Source organism: Neoarius graeffei, chromosome 7, assembly GCF_027579695.1.
Source record: "Neoarius graeffei isolate fNeoGra1 chromosome 7, fNeoGra1.pri, whole genome shotgun sequence".
NCBI classification, from domain to species: Eukaryota; Metazoa; Chordata; class Actinopteri; order Siluriformes; family Ariidae; genus Neoarius; species Neoarius graeffei.
In genome coordinates, this window is record NC_083575.1 from 72,600,562 (window position 1) to 72,616,810 (window position 16,249).

General features: G+C 41.1%; 1 protein-coding gene across 1 annotated transcript in view; it reads right to left on the minus strand.

Moving 5' to 3' along the window:
- Positions 1 to 7,940: 7,940 nt before the first annotated feature.
- tmx2b (thioredoxin-related transmembrane protein 2b) overlaps positions 7,941 to 16,249 on the minus strand; it is a 32,282-nt gene continuing 23,973 nt past the window's right edge. Inside the window, exons 4-8 of the mRNA XM_060926369.1 lie at positions 11,072 to 11,148; positions 10,802 to 10,908; positions 10,602 to 10,667; positions 10,366 to 10,495; positions 7,941 to 9,083 (exon numbers count right to left, since the gene is read on the minus strand). Of these exons, the coding sequence (XP_060782352.1) occupies positions 8,910 to 9,083; positions 10,366 to 10,495; positions 10,602 to 10,667; positions 10,802 to 10,908; positions 11,072 to 11,148 (554 nt within the window). The 3' untranslated portion in view covers positions 7,941 to 8,909. The remainder of the gene's footprint in view (positions 9,084 to 10,365; positions 10,496 to 10,601; positions 10,668 to 10,801; positions 10,909 to 11,071; positions 11,149 to 16,249) is intronic.

Here is a 16,249-nt window from a genome sequence, read left to right on the forward strand (position 1 = left end):
GAATTTCACAAAACTTTGCAGGATTCGGTGTTATATGTCGGTAATACGCATATTGAAATTTAGTTAAATTGGGTCACGTTTTACCAGAGTTACAGCCCTTGATTTAACAAAATTAGAATTTGGCAAACTCATGAGTGTTTTTTCCTTCTGAAATCAACTCCTTTCTCAATTTATGGAGGAATTTCACGAAACTTGGCAAAAGACTTTGTTATACATCGGTAGTACCCAGATTGTTTTGTTCAATTTGGTCATATTTTACCAGAGTTGTGGCCCTTGATTAACAACCTTGTACTTTCACAATTTCATGAAGGCGTGCTTGCCTTCTGACATCAACTCCTCTCACAATTTTTGGATGAATTTCTCGAAGCTTGGCAAAAGGCCTTGTTATATGATGGGAATACGCATATTGCAATTTAATTTCGTTTGGGAAAATTTGACCAGAGTTTTGACCCTCGATTAAATAACTTTGACAATTTCATGAGGATGTACGTTCTTCTGAAATCAACTCCTCTCACAATTTGTGGAGGAATTTCACCAAACTTTGTCATATAGCAAAGCCTTTTGCCATTATACGCGTATTGAAATTTCATTTAATTTGGGCAAATTTTACCAGAGTTATGCCCTTGATTATTAATAAACTTTAGCAATTTCATCAAGGTGTGCTTGCTTTCTAAAATCAACTTCCCTCACAATTTTTATTATCCCCCGCTGGCCGAAAGGGGATTATGTCGTGGCGATGTCTGTCCATCTGTCCTAGGAAGGGTACTCACCTTCTGAAATCAACTCTTCTCACAATTTTTGGACTTGACAGGATTCTTTGTCAGTAATATGCATATTGCAATTTTGTTCAATTCAGTTACATTTTACCAGAGTTGCCAGCAGGAGATATTGTGCTCTCGGAGCGCTCTTGTTTTGTTTTTACATATTAGCCAACAGCACTGAAAATTGTTTTACACAGATTTTTAAAACTGTAGCCTGCATTGCCGTGTGTGTTTGACCATCATAAGGCACAAGATTCCTTTATTGATCCCTATGAGGGGAAATTTGGGTGCTGCAGCAGCTCAAGTACAGAGTAAAACATGGATAGATGTAGGTTAAGTTAAAAAAAAAAAGTCACACGGAAGAAGAAAATATATTCATCAGTCATCGACAATCAACCAGTGGTGGCTCCTGAATTTTTTTTCAGGGGGGGCAATTTTCCCCCGTTATGTCTACACGGACCGTAAATGTCCACAGGACTGAAGTAAATTGACCTAGGTAGCAAATCAATTGGCTGAACTTGTTTTTGCCTGGTAAATTCAGATATCAATATAGACAGTATCTCTTCTCTCCACTAGGTGGCAACACTAAAGTTAAAGGTGGCAAACTAAGGTAGCCTAGTAAACTAGACCCACCCGCCTAGCGGCCAAAAATATTTTTGCCTACGAGTGGCAAATATTCACATTTAGTCTGGCTTGCCAGGCTAAAACTAAGGAAGATTCATTGTGAAGCCTTCAAAGCAAAACATCTGGCATCACAATCAATTAATATTACATTACTCATTTATTTTCTCATATTATTCCAGTATTCTATAAGAAGTAGACACAAATTCTTAATTATAAACATATTCTAATTTCTTCAATTCTAAAGAATGCAATTAAAGTGGCAGGATAAATCCAAAACAAGTGTTTAAGTTTTGAAAAAGATGAAGAAAAGCAGAACCATCAAACAAACATGTGCAGCTTAATTAGGGGTTTTTTATATGGAATTGCACCATTTTAACAAAAAATAATAAATAATTCTAAATAAATTCTGCAGTTTTTTTCCCAAGAATTCCTCCAGAAAGCCATGCCTTAAAAGGAAATTTAAAGTATTACAAGCGTGTCAATGAACACAAAAGGCTTTAGTTATTTATGGCCCTTTTCCACTACCCTTTTTCAGCTCACTTCAGCCCGACACGGCTTGCGTTTCGACTACCAAAAAAACAGCACGACTCAGCTCGCTTCAGCCCTGCTTAGCCCCTAAAACTCGCACGGTTTTGGAGTGGGGCTGAAGCGAGCCGAGTGAGGTTGGGGGCGTGAGCAGACACTTCCCTGTGCACTGATTGGTGAGGAGGAGTGTCCTCACATGCCCACACGCCCCGCGAGCACGCTGGGATCTGTAAACCCGGAAGAAGAAGAATTCCGAATTATGAGAATTTCTGAAGCCTTATGCGCCTCGCCTCATCTATACGCTCTTGCCAGTATCTGTCGGCGTTGTCGGTGACAAGCCACAGCACCAAGACCAGCAACACTAACGACTCCATGTCCTCCATGTTTATTGTTTACTCTCCGGGTCGTGAGACTACCGCTTAAAAGCTCACTGATGTCACTGTTTGCGCTGCTTAACGACATCACGTGACGTCCACCCACTTTCGCTAACTCCACCCAATGTGTCCACCCACTTCCATCCAGCACGGTTCAGCGCGGTTGTAGTCGAAATGCAACTCGAATAGCCTCACTCAGCTCGACTCAGCACGGCACGGCTCAGCCGCGTTTGTAGTGGAAAAGCGGCATTAGCTATATACACACACAAGGTTACACAAGGTTTTGTAGTCAGTGCAACTTGGCTTAACAAGTTGGAAAAAAGGTAAGGTGCTGCTGGCTCCAATGAACACATACTGTACAATATATAAAAACTGAAAATATGCTTAATTTACACCAAGTCAGAGAGAACTTGAGGCTACTGAAATATTCCAAGCATGGCAATGTTAAACTGCCATTGGTAAAACAAAAACATGGCAATGTTAAACTGCCATTGGTAAAACACACACACACACAAACAACTTTTGCCTAGTAAATTCAAATATCAGATATCACTGTACCGTCTGCTGTGCTATTTCCAGGGTGGAAGAGAACGCAAGGGTAGCAAAAAAAGAGCATTGACTACATCACAGCCAGCTAGCCAAGTTTTCCGGTGGTACCAGTTCTTGTTAAAACCTCTTGAGTAGGTCTTCTCCCCCTTCATAGACACTTGCTTGATGTTTAAATTCGGTCTAGGAGGTCCTAGCTGTTTGATTACCGTTTTCTCCTCATTGGTACGACGACTAAAGGGAACTTCTTTCAGAGACGCTATCGTATTGCTGCACTCAACACTCGCCGCCATCTTCATAGAATGTTCACACATTTCCCGCGCAAGTTGCGTTTTCCAGCCCAAAATTATGTTCAAAACCCGCTAAAATGCACTTAAAACCGCCCAATCTGGCAACACTTGCGTGGCGCAACAGGCGTATGACGTAAGCACGCTGCTTGTGCGAGTACATAAAACCTAATAGAAAATGCATTGGGAGCAGGATTTTCGAAAAAAACGTACGTACCATTACTGTCAGTGGGAGATTTGGGGGCAAATCTGAACCTGACAGAAATCACACCAAAAGGGCGTGGCTACACCAGGCGCGACCTTAGCCTGATTGGACAATGACATTACTGTTGCCGTGGTAGTAGGAGTAGATTAAAAAAAAAAAAAATCTCCCTCCCTGTTTGGGAGTGCGTCGCCCAAATCGCCCCTATTAACGAGCCGCCAGTGCAATCAACCACTGTATACTTGCATCGCTAATGTTTCCACTCTTGCTGGGAGAATACCTACCCTACAGGCGTGCAAACGGCGCGCTTTTCGGCGCATTCCGCTTTTTCCCTGGCATTTTGGGCGACTTGTGTAATTCGTGCAGATCCGAAGAGGTTTTTTTTGGGGGGGGGGTGCTCTCCGGTAATCCACTCTGGTAGTATTGATAGACCCGAGTACTGTGCAGACCATACAACGTTTGGTTCCCCCTGGTGGATATATGGAACCATTGACAGCAGAGATAGTAAGATTGACAGTGTAGCTGCTGGCTGCTATTATAATATTCAACAGCGTTCCGTTACAAACTGCTAGCTGCTACACTGTCAGTGGATGGAACCGATGGCTGGGCAATCTGGTTGCTAAGGAACGTGACTCCCGGGCTTTTCCTCAGATCGGTGTGTACATTTATCAACTTGCTGAATTTCATCTACTAGTGTGTATTTCTTTGGAGCCTCGGTGACTGGGAGTAAACGATCAGCGTTGAAGTGGAAGTCATTTACTCATCTACAATCAAAGCGTAAGTGTTAAAATAATTGTGCATATATATACCCGAGCTTGAGGATGACATGGATACCCCCCCCGCCGGGGGTGAGAAGGATGGAGATATATATATATATATATAGTGATTCCACGCTTATGGGTACTGAAATGGGGACATGAACTTATTTTTAAAAATTCACCTAAAACCATTTTTTTTTTACCATCAGGTCACAAAACATGTAATCTTTAATGAATGATATGTTACATTACTTCTGTTACGATTGTCCATCTCGCGTCTGTTACAAATTAATTACAATCTAGCTATATACCATGTTAATCTTATTGAAAGAATGTGTATGTTTATTCTACTACACATGTTTATTAATTATATTTGCTAAAACATCACCTTCCTATGTTTCAAAAAGTAATTCTACATTGTTAAAATTGAGAATATATATGTCCACAACACTTCTGTTACGTTCTGACTTTGGCATATAAATATGTTTTTATTACATCTCAGAAAATTAAAGTTATCTTTTAACATATCATTCATTAAAGATTACGTTTTGTGACCTGATGGTAAAAAAAAAAGAAATGGTTTTAGGTGAATTTTTAAAAAAATAAGTTCATCTCCCCATTTCAGTACCCATAAGCATGGAATCACTCATATAAAATTAACTTTGTCTCTCGTAACCTAGCCTCCTTCATCTAACCATATTAGCCATGACCTATCCTTGGAGTAAAAAAATGCCTGAAAAACGTAATGTTATTTGAGGAGTTGCATGATGACTGTATATGTTCTCAACGTAGTGTCTACATGGGTTAATGACTATTGTTTTTTGTTCCTAGATAATATTTAAGTGCCGTAATACCATTCTATACGTGCAAGAATTGGTCTTATTAAAGCTTGTGGCTGTCTGGCTTAGTTAAAATGCTAACCGTTAGCACCCGACTAGCTGCTATTTTAGAACATCGAGTGATCAAATGGTAATGTGTAACCCATGTGTGTGTGTATGAGTTCGTGGTGCATACATCCAAGGCACTACACAAACTTCAGGAAGTGGCAAAGAAAAGGAAGAAAAAGGAGTAAAGATGGACTGACTTTGGGGTGGGGAACTGAATTAATAAATAATAGTAATTAAGAAATGTTTTGTTGAAACTGTTGTCTGACTGATAGTGTGTGTGTGTGGTGGTGGTGGGGGGTCCACGTCACTGCGCTACCTCACTCTTTTTTTGACCATGGTTGTATTTGCATCCCTACCTGAAGTAGGTGCTGAAAGTCCCTTTCAAACAGTATTCTAAGAACTATAATTGTTCTCAGTTCCTGCACTATGGACATGCAAAAAAATGGGGTACTGAGAGAGTTCCTCCAGTCCTAAATGCCTAAGATCACTACTAGGAAAAACTATCTAATAGATCCTCCGTTATTAGTGATCTCCTCAACCAAACATCTTCAGGAGAGGTTGTTTTGGCACGTTTTAGTAATCCCACAGTATTTCAAGTCTCTACATTGGTCATTGTAAAATGTCACTACTTCTGTCCTGATGGTCCGCTGTAAACGTCTCAATTCCATTCGTCCATCAGGTTTGTGAGCCATTTCGAGGGAACAAAGCTGCTCTAAACCCTGATACTGTCTCCACCATGCTCCACGTTTCAGAATGTCCATATGTAGCATTTTATTTTCACCAAACCGTATGTTTGCATTTACCAAAAAAAAAAATTAACATCTGTCCACAGAGAATTTTCAGGAGTGCCACGGAACAGCTGTAGTGGTGGTGTCCGTTGTGGTAAACTTCCATGAACACCACTTCTGTTCAGTGTATTATTAAAGTAGATTCAAACATGTGGTGCTGCAGATCTTTAGCTGTCCCACTACTTTGTAGCGGGGTCTTGCACTGATCTTTTAAGGGTGTTCACTCCTCAGGAGTAGAAACTATTTATTTTTTCCATTTATAAACATCAGACTGTGGACACTCCCCCCCTCAAAACTTTGTTTGGGCTGAATCTCCCTAAATGGGAATTTTGTCTTGAAGAGCAGGTAGACAAAATGGGGAATCGTGTTTCAGATATAGAATGTTGTAATCCCCAAACAGTAACTGTACTTATTTTAACCACTGGTTTGACAGGGATAGAGCAATCGGGTTCCATTTTAGGAGTCATTCATGTTGAATAATTCCAAAGGGTTCACAAACTCTCACAATTGTCTGTGTAAAACAAAAATACCAGGCCCTTCTGGCTGATTGTGTTCATTTGCATTCAGGTAAAAGGTGATGAGCATTTTGTCTTGGCTGAGTTTATGTTTTTGGTATTTGTCATGATTGAGGCAAGTTGTTGTCTATCTCCCCCCGGAAAAGATTGTATTAAAATGTTCTTCACTTTGCTGTAATGATCTAAACCTTTTACATCTTTAATTCCTTCCTATTTTAGGTATTCCACGAAATCGAATCGTACATGAGCTAATAGTTGACGAGGTACGTAGCGCCAAGTTGGCTATAAGCCATGTACGATGAAATTGAGTGGAAAAACTTATGCTCTTTCACAAAATGCAGTGAATAGAATTTTTTTGCAAATTTGATAAATACAAACTTTATATAAAATGTGAGTCATTTCTGCTTAATGTAAAACCAGTGAAATGACTAGCAATTTTTGAAAAATGCTATAATTCTTGAAAAAAGTATTTCATGGTAAGAACCTTTTTTTTGGGGGGGGGGGGGGGGGGTAAACCAACTTGGTGTATATCACGGGTAAATTCAGGAGCAAGATCAATGTAATTCTCATTTTATATTAAATTTTGCAAAAATGTGATAGATATTTGACCACCTTGTGCAATACCAGAAAAATTCAGTTGAAATCAAGCCATTTGAGGCAAATTGGTCCACCTCTGAGAACTTGGCATTTGGATTTCCCGGCAACCATTGATTTGTGACGTGTGCGGGACGCCTCCTTCTGAATCCTACATCAGTGCTGGTTTGTTTATGAAAAAACAACCATGTTTACATCCCTGGTGTTGTCTCCATCATCTTCACTACTTGAATCATCAAATCCAAATGGATGAAGTAACATTGCGCTCAGGTGATGATTCCATATTTCAATGCAAAATCACTAGCTGCTAAACTTGGTCTACACAGGCTGTACGCTGCAAGCTCTTGCAGCCTGCTGGCGGTTCCCCAAGTGACGTCACAAATCTGGTTCCAGACGTGGTTTTTTTTCTGCTGTAGGCAGTTGGCCTTGTGCAAAATTACCCTTCTGGATGAGTGTGTAAAGGGACATACTTTCATATAATATATATAGGGGCTGGAGTGTGGAACAAGAGATTGGGGGGGTTTGTTTTCAAGTAAAGTTTCTGGTTGGTTCAGCTCTGCTATTGTTTTACATGGTACATGAGCTGATAGCCTACTAGTAAAGTAGCCAATCAGCGTCTGCAGTTGCTCATAATCCAGTGAATGTGGATGGAATAGTTATTACACAAGTAACAAGGCCATGACTTGTTTGTCAGAGCTGTCCCTGTCAGCATGTTGGGTGGCTCCTCCTTCTCTATTATGACAATCTGTTCAATTACACTTTTTCAGAAGGAAACCCACCTTTCATTTACATGAACAAACCCTAAGGATAAGACCATTCTGGCCTGCCTGGTTGTGATTTAATGTTTTGTTTCGGCAAAATAGTTAACTAGAATCCATTATCCGTTTGTTTTGCTGTAGTAGCTTTCGGATCAGTAGAGTTCTTATGTTGTGAGAATAGCTGCACTCATTTGTACAGGCACTCAAGACTTGCAAAACTTTTGTTAGGATAAAGAGGTCTTTCTCTTAGTGGTTACCATAACATTGCTTAGAGAAATGTAAAATGAGATCCACTAAATGTAGTTTGTTAGGACACAGGAGAACTATGCAAGATGACTTTTTATTGGAATGTCAACATTCAGCCAAAACCTCTCACAGTACACACACTCTGTCACATCCATCTGCAATTGAGTTAAGACACTATACAGTAATTGTGGTTTGGAGTAAAGTCAGAATCAGTTAGTCACTAGGGTACATGCAGCATACAGTTTTTTTGTGGGCAAGCTAACTAAAATTATGTTCCCTATAAGTGCAGGTATGCAAGTCCACTCACTGCAGGATGACCCCAAGGAAAACAGAACAGTAAAGGGTTCGTTTGGCAAAAATGCCAAACCTGCCCACAGGCTCCCATTTTTTTCATGAGATTGGGGGGGGGGGAAGCTAAATTAGTAAGATATTTAAGACAAAGGGATGCTAGAATAAGAGGTCTGTGCCCAGAACATGAAGGCTTTTTTGGGGGGGAAGGGTATAACATTTGATGCTTTGGTCATTCTTCAAACAGAGCTGTTGTGCCAACAATTGCAGCACCTTCAGAGAAAACAAGTCTGTTACATCTGAAATGTACTGATACTGGACCTTTTGTTACCGAATGCATGACGAAAGGAAAACGTAGGCACGAGTTCACAAAAAAAGGAGATGATTAGCATTCCATCAGTAGTCATTTAAAAGCAACTATCTACAAAACATCTATAAATTAGTCAAGAACAATCAACTCTTTAGAGGTAGGAGGCATGAAATTGGTAGATGTAGTTAAAATAAAACAAACACTGCTGGCTCACCTGCTGTTGGCAGGCTCATTTACCCCTAAATGATGGCTGTGGATGGTTATGGGTTCTTAAACAGCATTATTCACTGCTCTTCAATTCCATTCATTAGGTACAAGTTTGATTTGATAATGGATGGATCCTTTAAGGAAGGGAAGGGGGGAGAAATATTCCCATACAACTGGGCACACTGCTCAGCGTGTGTATAAAAACCAACCAGTTCCAGTGACGCCCTATTGTTCTAATCTTATTTGTCCTTTTTGCTCTCTTTCTCTGCACCGTCTGCCTCGGGTTCCTCCTCTTCAGGTACAGGGGGGAACTGTGACTCGCTGGGCTTTTCGTTTCTGTCTCCTTTCGTCTTGTTCAGTTTCTTCGATTTCTGATACAGCTCATTTAAATTAAACTCTCTGATGATGTTCTCCTGGGAATAAGCAGAGTTCAGAAATGGGATCAGTGTGGTGTTATTTTTCTAACCTCTAGGACCCAATACAATATTTAGGCTGTATTTAACCTGCTAGGCCAGTAAGCAGATGAGCGAAACGGCCATTAGCACCTTTTGTTACATATCTGGGGCGTTACCACACAGTGACTCCAGTGTAGTAAAAGTTCATTCTGAGATGCACAGTGATTTGAAATGAGTACTTCAAGAATGACCCACCCTATTTCTAATTTTACCAGAAATACATTCCTTAGTCTATAATGAATCAGTCACCAAAATATTGTTCTGTAAAACAATGTTTTGGCTTTTTAGGCCAGATAAGTGTGCTATGCATTAACTTCAATTTACAACTGATTTTCTCTGGATTGGCTACACTGAATATCATAAACGCCTTGTTTTAAAAGAAACCGTAAGTGTCCAAACAAACATTTAAATGTATTTGACACCCCATCTACTATATCGAAAGTTACCTTAACCTCCTAGGGCTTAGCGGTCACATGTGTAGACAGCACTTTATGGAAATTCGGAACAAGAATCCACATATGTGGACATACTTTTTCTCTAAAAGTACATCTTATCAAAAGATGATGCTTAGTTTTTATTAGGTTCTCATCTCATCTCATTCTCTCTAGCCACTTTATCCTTCTACAGGGTCGCAGGCAAGCTGGAGCCTATCCCAGCTGACTATGGGCGAAAGGCGGGGTACACCCTGGACAAGTCGCCAGGTCATCACAGGGCTGACACAGACAACCATTCACACTCACACCTACGGTCAATTTAGAGTCACCAGTTAACCTAACCTGCATGTCTTTGGACTGTGGGGGAAACCGGAGCACCCGGAGGAAACCCACGCGGACACGGGGAGAACATGCAAACTCCACACAGAAAGGCCCTCGCCGGCCCCGGGGCTCGAACCCAGGACCTTCTTGCTGTGAGGCGACAGCGCTAACCACTACACCACCGTGCCGCCCCTAATCAGGTTCTAATAAGCCCAAATAGCAAAGAGAAATAAAAAATGCATGTAAAAAAACAGCTTGGGCCTTAGGAGGTTAATTCATTAAAACAAATATGAATGACAGATTAAGCTCTAGTTTATTTTTTAGAGATTTAACATACAAGCTTGTGTATGCATTTAATGGAAGAATTCTCTTACATTCTCTCAAATATTACAGACTGATTCTCACAAATACAGTACAGACAAATACTTTTCCATTCATTATATTATTAAACGAGTAACAGTTCAGAGCAGCTGTTGATCCCTCACCTCAGTGAAGCTCCAAGACACTGCTCGTCCTTTTTTGTCCACTTGGGGGCGTCTCATAACTTCTTTCCCTCCCTGGAAGAGCACCAGAGACGGCAGCTGCTTGGAGAGAGGAGATGTACTCACCTTGTACCTGAGATGATAGAGAAAAATGAATCCCATCAGGACAGTGGAAGGCTCTAAAATTAGTCAAATGCCTTAGATAGCTTCAGCGATGAGATCTAGAAAGAGCTACATACTTCTGAGACACGTCGCTGTAGCGGCCCACGTCTACTTTTCCAAACTTCAGGCCAGCACAGTTGTACCTGGTGGAAGAAGGACTGTAGTTAGTGCTCATCTCTTCCATGAAACAGGTAAAGGAGTTTCTCTGAGACACACTTAGAATGATGTACAGTACTAAAACACCAGTCTCTCTCTCTCTGTTGTGATTCAGTCTTACTTCAAGGACAGATCAGCGTAGACAGATGCGAACGACTGACACTCAGAAGACCAGTTAGCGAAGAACTCCACAAGCCAGGTTACACGGTTCTCTCTTTCCAATTCCTCCTGAGGACCAAAAGAGGACATGTACAGGTTGTTAACGTCAAGCCTTGGTTCTATGTGATGTACATGTGTAGAATAGCTTCAAAAGCAAATGTCCTCAGACTACTGACTGATGGTGTGTGTGTGTGTGTGTGTGTGTGTGTGCTGAAGCTAAAACTGTTCTCACGTCTATAGTCTTATCACTGAAGTACTTGATGTACTCGGGGCCCATGTACAGAGGAGGCTTGCAGGTCATCAGGAACACTGAAAAACAAATTAGCAAATGGTATGTTTCAGATCAAAAGACTATTTCTAGGTGAAATAAAGGTTAGCCAATTCATGTAAAACTAGAAGGGCACTTGAAGAGCGCAAACCTCTGCCAAGGACAACAGTTGACTTCTATGATGTGCAAATATGCAACTGTAACCACTTTATTTCCAAAATTATTAACCCCGCCGACAGTAGTCGGAGGGGTTATTTTCACCTGCGTCAGTCTGTGTGTGTATATCTGTCTGTCTGTGTGTCTGCAAGATATCTCAAGAACCAATGGATCGATTTGGACATGTGTTGCCAATCACCCAGGAAGGAAACCATTAAATTTTGGAGGTCAAAGGTCAAGGTCATGGCAGAACTTCGAAATTTTCACCCAATGTATTTTAATAGGGAAAAGGCGGGGTTTGCACTCGTTAGAGTGTCCCTGTCTAGTTAGATTTATGCCTACATGGGTATCCCAGAGGATTACTGGTACCTGGGAATGTGGATTGTGATATGGGGTGATGGCCAGTGTAGAAATCTCTCATCACTCCTGAATATTACTACCATCAACTGAATTTTAAGATGCATGGCATTGTTTGAGCGCAGACTTCTACCAGGGCTCTATTGTACACTGTAAGCAAAAGTGAAAAATGTGTGACCCGCCTCCACTCAAATTTAATGAGTTCTTCCTTGGCCCATGCTACACCCTTCCACCAAGCATCATTAAAATCACCTTGGTAGGTTTTGCACAATCCTGCTTAGTCAGACAGACGGAGACAAACCACGCTGAAAACACAACTTCCCGGGTGGAGGTATTTAAAAAAAAAAAAGTAATGCTTTAAAATGAATTAATAAAGCAAGGGGGAAATTTTTATTAAGCATAAAAAACTCTTAATAAATCATGGCTTCTGGATCCCAGAAGAAGGCACCCTTGCCCCAGGGCTAATTTCACAGGACATCACACGTGGAACCCCAGTTATCTGGATCATTTTGGTTCATCTGACTCCATGCTTGTTTATGCACAGGGATTGGATATTGTTGTAGGAATCTTTAAAAAAAATAATTTAAAAAAAAAGTGAAAGCACCGAGTTATATTTGTATGTTCAAATCCATACAACAGGACATTTGGTTCACGAATTTCCAAGAAACGACACTAAAGCAACAGCAGCTGAGGTTTGCGCAAATGAAGCGGGCAGATTGTGTCACTTACTAATAATAAATCTGATTCATCAAGTGTTCATCAGCACCAGAACGACGACACAGGAATTATTGGAGCAAAAAGAAACCCATTTATTTAATAAAATGACATTTGAACAGTTCACAGCATCCCCCATTATCTCAGACGCAGGACTATGAGCAACATTTACACGCTTGCGACATCCGATCTCATCATATCTGATGAAAAATGTGCACACGCAATCATTATTAACCGAAGTGTGTTAAATGCTCTCAGATTGAAATACTGCAAGACTCGATTTCTTTTTAGTTTTGTTCAGGAAAACCTGATGAAAAAGGTAACCACCGCATTCTGCACATCTCTCCAACTCACACACGCTACAGCGGAAGACTGTCCTGAACTGAGTGAACTAGCAGTTTCTTGTCTTGGGCACTTGAAAAGAAAACCATTTACTCCAGACTATCCTTGATAATCATCTGCCCCTTCATCTGACACATAAGAATCCCAATCACCATCAATTCTCTCCAAAATGTGATTCCATATCGAGACTGGTCTAACAACTGCTGCGCACAGGAACGAAATTGATACCTGAATTGTTACACGTGTGACATCACCACACCCCCCCCCCTTCGGGATCTTCCGGTTCAGTCTTGGCAGATTCCGTGAAAAATCGGCTGATCTTAGTGATTTTCCATTAATTTATGGCCTTTTGGATCAGCTATGGTTTGAAAACACATGGTCAATCAACATAACGATTGTTGCTTTGTACAAGGAAAAAAAGTGGGGTTTACAGGCATTACATACACTTTAAACAGAATACGAAAGTGTGTTAAAATGACAATCCATAGTAAAAATGAGATTAATGACAGGTTTCTACTCCAGAGACCAACAATGTGCTGCAGTTGACTGAGCTAATCATCAGATATTGAAGCTTTTAAACAAAAGTCAAATAAAATGTGAAATAAGTGGTCACAGTTACTCAGGGGCTGTGCAACTTCATTACACTGTATATTAACCAACAACGTGTACTCTCCTAGGAGACAGCTATAAGATCTAGGAATTCATTTCACGCCTCATTGCAATCGTGGGACTGATCCACCATTTTTCTTGGATACAGAGCTCTTTGTGAACAGGTATAGTACAGATTTGTCTCAGATTCTTTAGACTGGCAAACACTGGGTACTGGCTGTCTAAGGGTGTATTCAGACCAGGATAGTTCGATAGTTCACTTGCTTTGGTCCGAACCAAATGGTTTTTTTTTTTCCATTTTGGTGCGGTTCGCTTTCACACTGTACATTTTAGTAAGCGGACCAAAATCTGTCAACAAAGCCACGCGCCCTGAGGTCGTTCAGCTATTGGTCAGAGACGACACGCGCACAAAGCGTTAAGTTCAAAAGTAGTCATGGAGGCTTTCCGTGCTGTTATTCTTTTTAATGTCATCAAAGCTATATGTTTTTTCCAGTTTTTACTGTTTTCACAATTGTGCGATTACTATGCTGTTGTACAAGTAATGCATCAACGACGACGACAAAGGGCAAGGCGGCTACAGAGGATAGCGCTGATGAGCGCACATCATGTGACAGTTCTGGCTCTTCACGCAATAGATTAATTTCTTTGTGTCGCTAGTACCGCCACTTTTTGAAAAAGAGTGTCCCTGATTTTAATGTAGGTCTGACGGAGTTTCTTCACTTTTAGCCGACATTGTTCTGGGGAGCGCGTGAACCCCTTCTTCATTTTCTCACTGAATACAGCAAACACGTCGGCATTTTTGTGTGTTCTCTCCAAAAGCTCAGATATGTGGACATCTGCCCATATATCCACAAGGGTGCGTGTTTCTTCCTCGGCCCACGTTTGCCCCCTACTCATTTTTTGTACTCGCCTACCACTGGTGACTGAACGACCCTTGACAACCAAAACAGTGTTTGCACTTTGCGGTGGAGTGTCAAGACTCTGTTTCCCATAATGCTCGACAAACGACGGAAGCTCCCGAGGTACAAAAAAAGCAAAACTGTCAGATTAGGTCCGGTCTGTTTTCACACCTCCAAAAGATCCGCACCAGGGTTCCTTTGGTCCGGACCGAGTCCGACCTTGCAGCTCGGTCCGCTTGTTTGGTCCGGACCAAGGGAAATTTGGTTCGTTTGGTCCGGACCAAACAACGTTGGTGTGAATACGCCCTAACATGCTAGGAGGGGGGAAAAATAGCAGAAGGATGACAATTAAATGATTAGATAGTCATTCTAGCTAAAGAGCTCATTCCTGACAAACTACCAATCAGCTACCCATTTTTTCCATAGAGACTTGGTGTGAATGAATGATGGCTCTCTCTTTTAATAGTGTTAATGTATTTACAAAGATGCAGACACAGATTTACAGATTCAGTTCGTTGATGGCAAACTGCAATGGTCCATTTTAAACAAAGGCAAGATAGCCATGTAATGGGCAATTCTTCAGCAGAGAGGCCAAACTTATGAAATTATTAAGACTGCCTTAACTTAGCTCAGTGATGTTACTAAAGTATAGAATCCAAGGCAAAATGTCACTTCAGAGAAATCTTGGCTTGAATTTTAAGAAATGAAAGTTCATTTTTTTCTGACGCAATTCTGTTACCGACCTTTCTTTCATCATAAAAGATTTTGCATTCAGAGTTAAACACAAAATTGGCTTTTTTTTTTTTTAAGGGTCAAAAGATCATACAGTGTGACAATACACCATTATCTTGAGTACTGCCAAAAAAAAAAAACCTTTTGCTGTGAATGTAATTGTTAGGGTAGTATCTCACTGGGCTGCAACAGCCTGCGACAAAATATGCAAATTGACAATTTTCACTTGGAATCACACGGAATTGATATTCGCATATTTTATCGCAATTGTCTCTCCAAATAGTCGCAGGCTGTCACAGCCCAGTGAGATACACTCGCACTTCCTGTCTCACGGAAACTGACTTGAGAAGGGTTCGTGACGGCTTTGCGACACATTTGCGGCTATTTTGAGAGAAATTTTGTCGCACGAATTTTTTGAACATGTTCAAAATTTCAGCGACGAAGGAGCGACACTTTGCGACTCATGCGAGGAAATTGAGAAGCCCTGCGAATGTTTCAAGACACTTTTGAAACTCTCTCGCGAACGACGTTCACAATTTGTCGCAAGCTGTCGCAGCCCAGTGAGATACTGGCTTTACTGAAGAACTACTCTAAGGCAGCTGGGCCATAGAAGGTTCACGCTGCACGTTCACGTGAAGAACCGGACCCTGGGCCATTAAACTTCATGCTTGGATGTTCACGTGTTGCGTCTGTTCTACTTTGACCGAGTAACCAACAATATGGACTCTTCGGATGACGACGATTGCCTCATTCTGCTTTTACTGAGACAGAGGAAGAGAAAAAGGAACAGAATTTGGAGCCGAGAACACTTCCTTCTGAGAGAAACCCGTGGTGAATTTCACCGAACATTCTATAATCTGCTTGACAATCCCGATGAAGAACTATTTTTCAATTATACCATTCAATTATATTTTTTCTGAAGTTTTCCCCTGAAAGCATAGAGTTATCTCCCTAGACCCGTTCTGATTGGCTGGCGCGGCGGTGACCGCATGCATTGACTGGAATTTCCATCTTCACACCTAGAAAAAAGTGTGCATGTTCATTTCACACTTCAAGTGTGCAGCGTGCAACGTGAACGCCGTTCTATGGCCCAGAGCAAGTCATGCTACGTTTGTCCACTTTTCTTTACACGCGTGTAGCATGTAGTGTGCAGCATGCAGCGTGCAGCGTGAACCTTCTATGGCCCAGCTGCCTAATGTACATTTAGACTGAGACATCACTTTCTTCGGGTTTTACATTTACTCACTATAACAGATTTATTTTTTCTTAAAATACACAAAGCAACAGCTTACAGAGTTGAAACTGAATCATTTCAGCGACTATTATTTCAAGG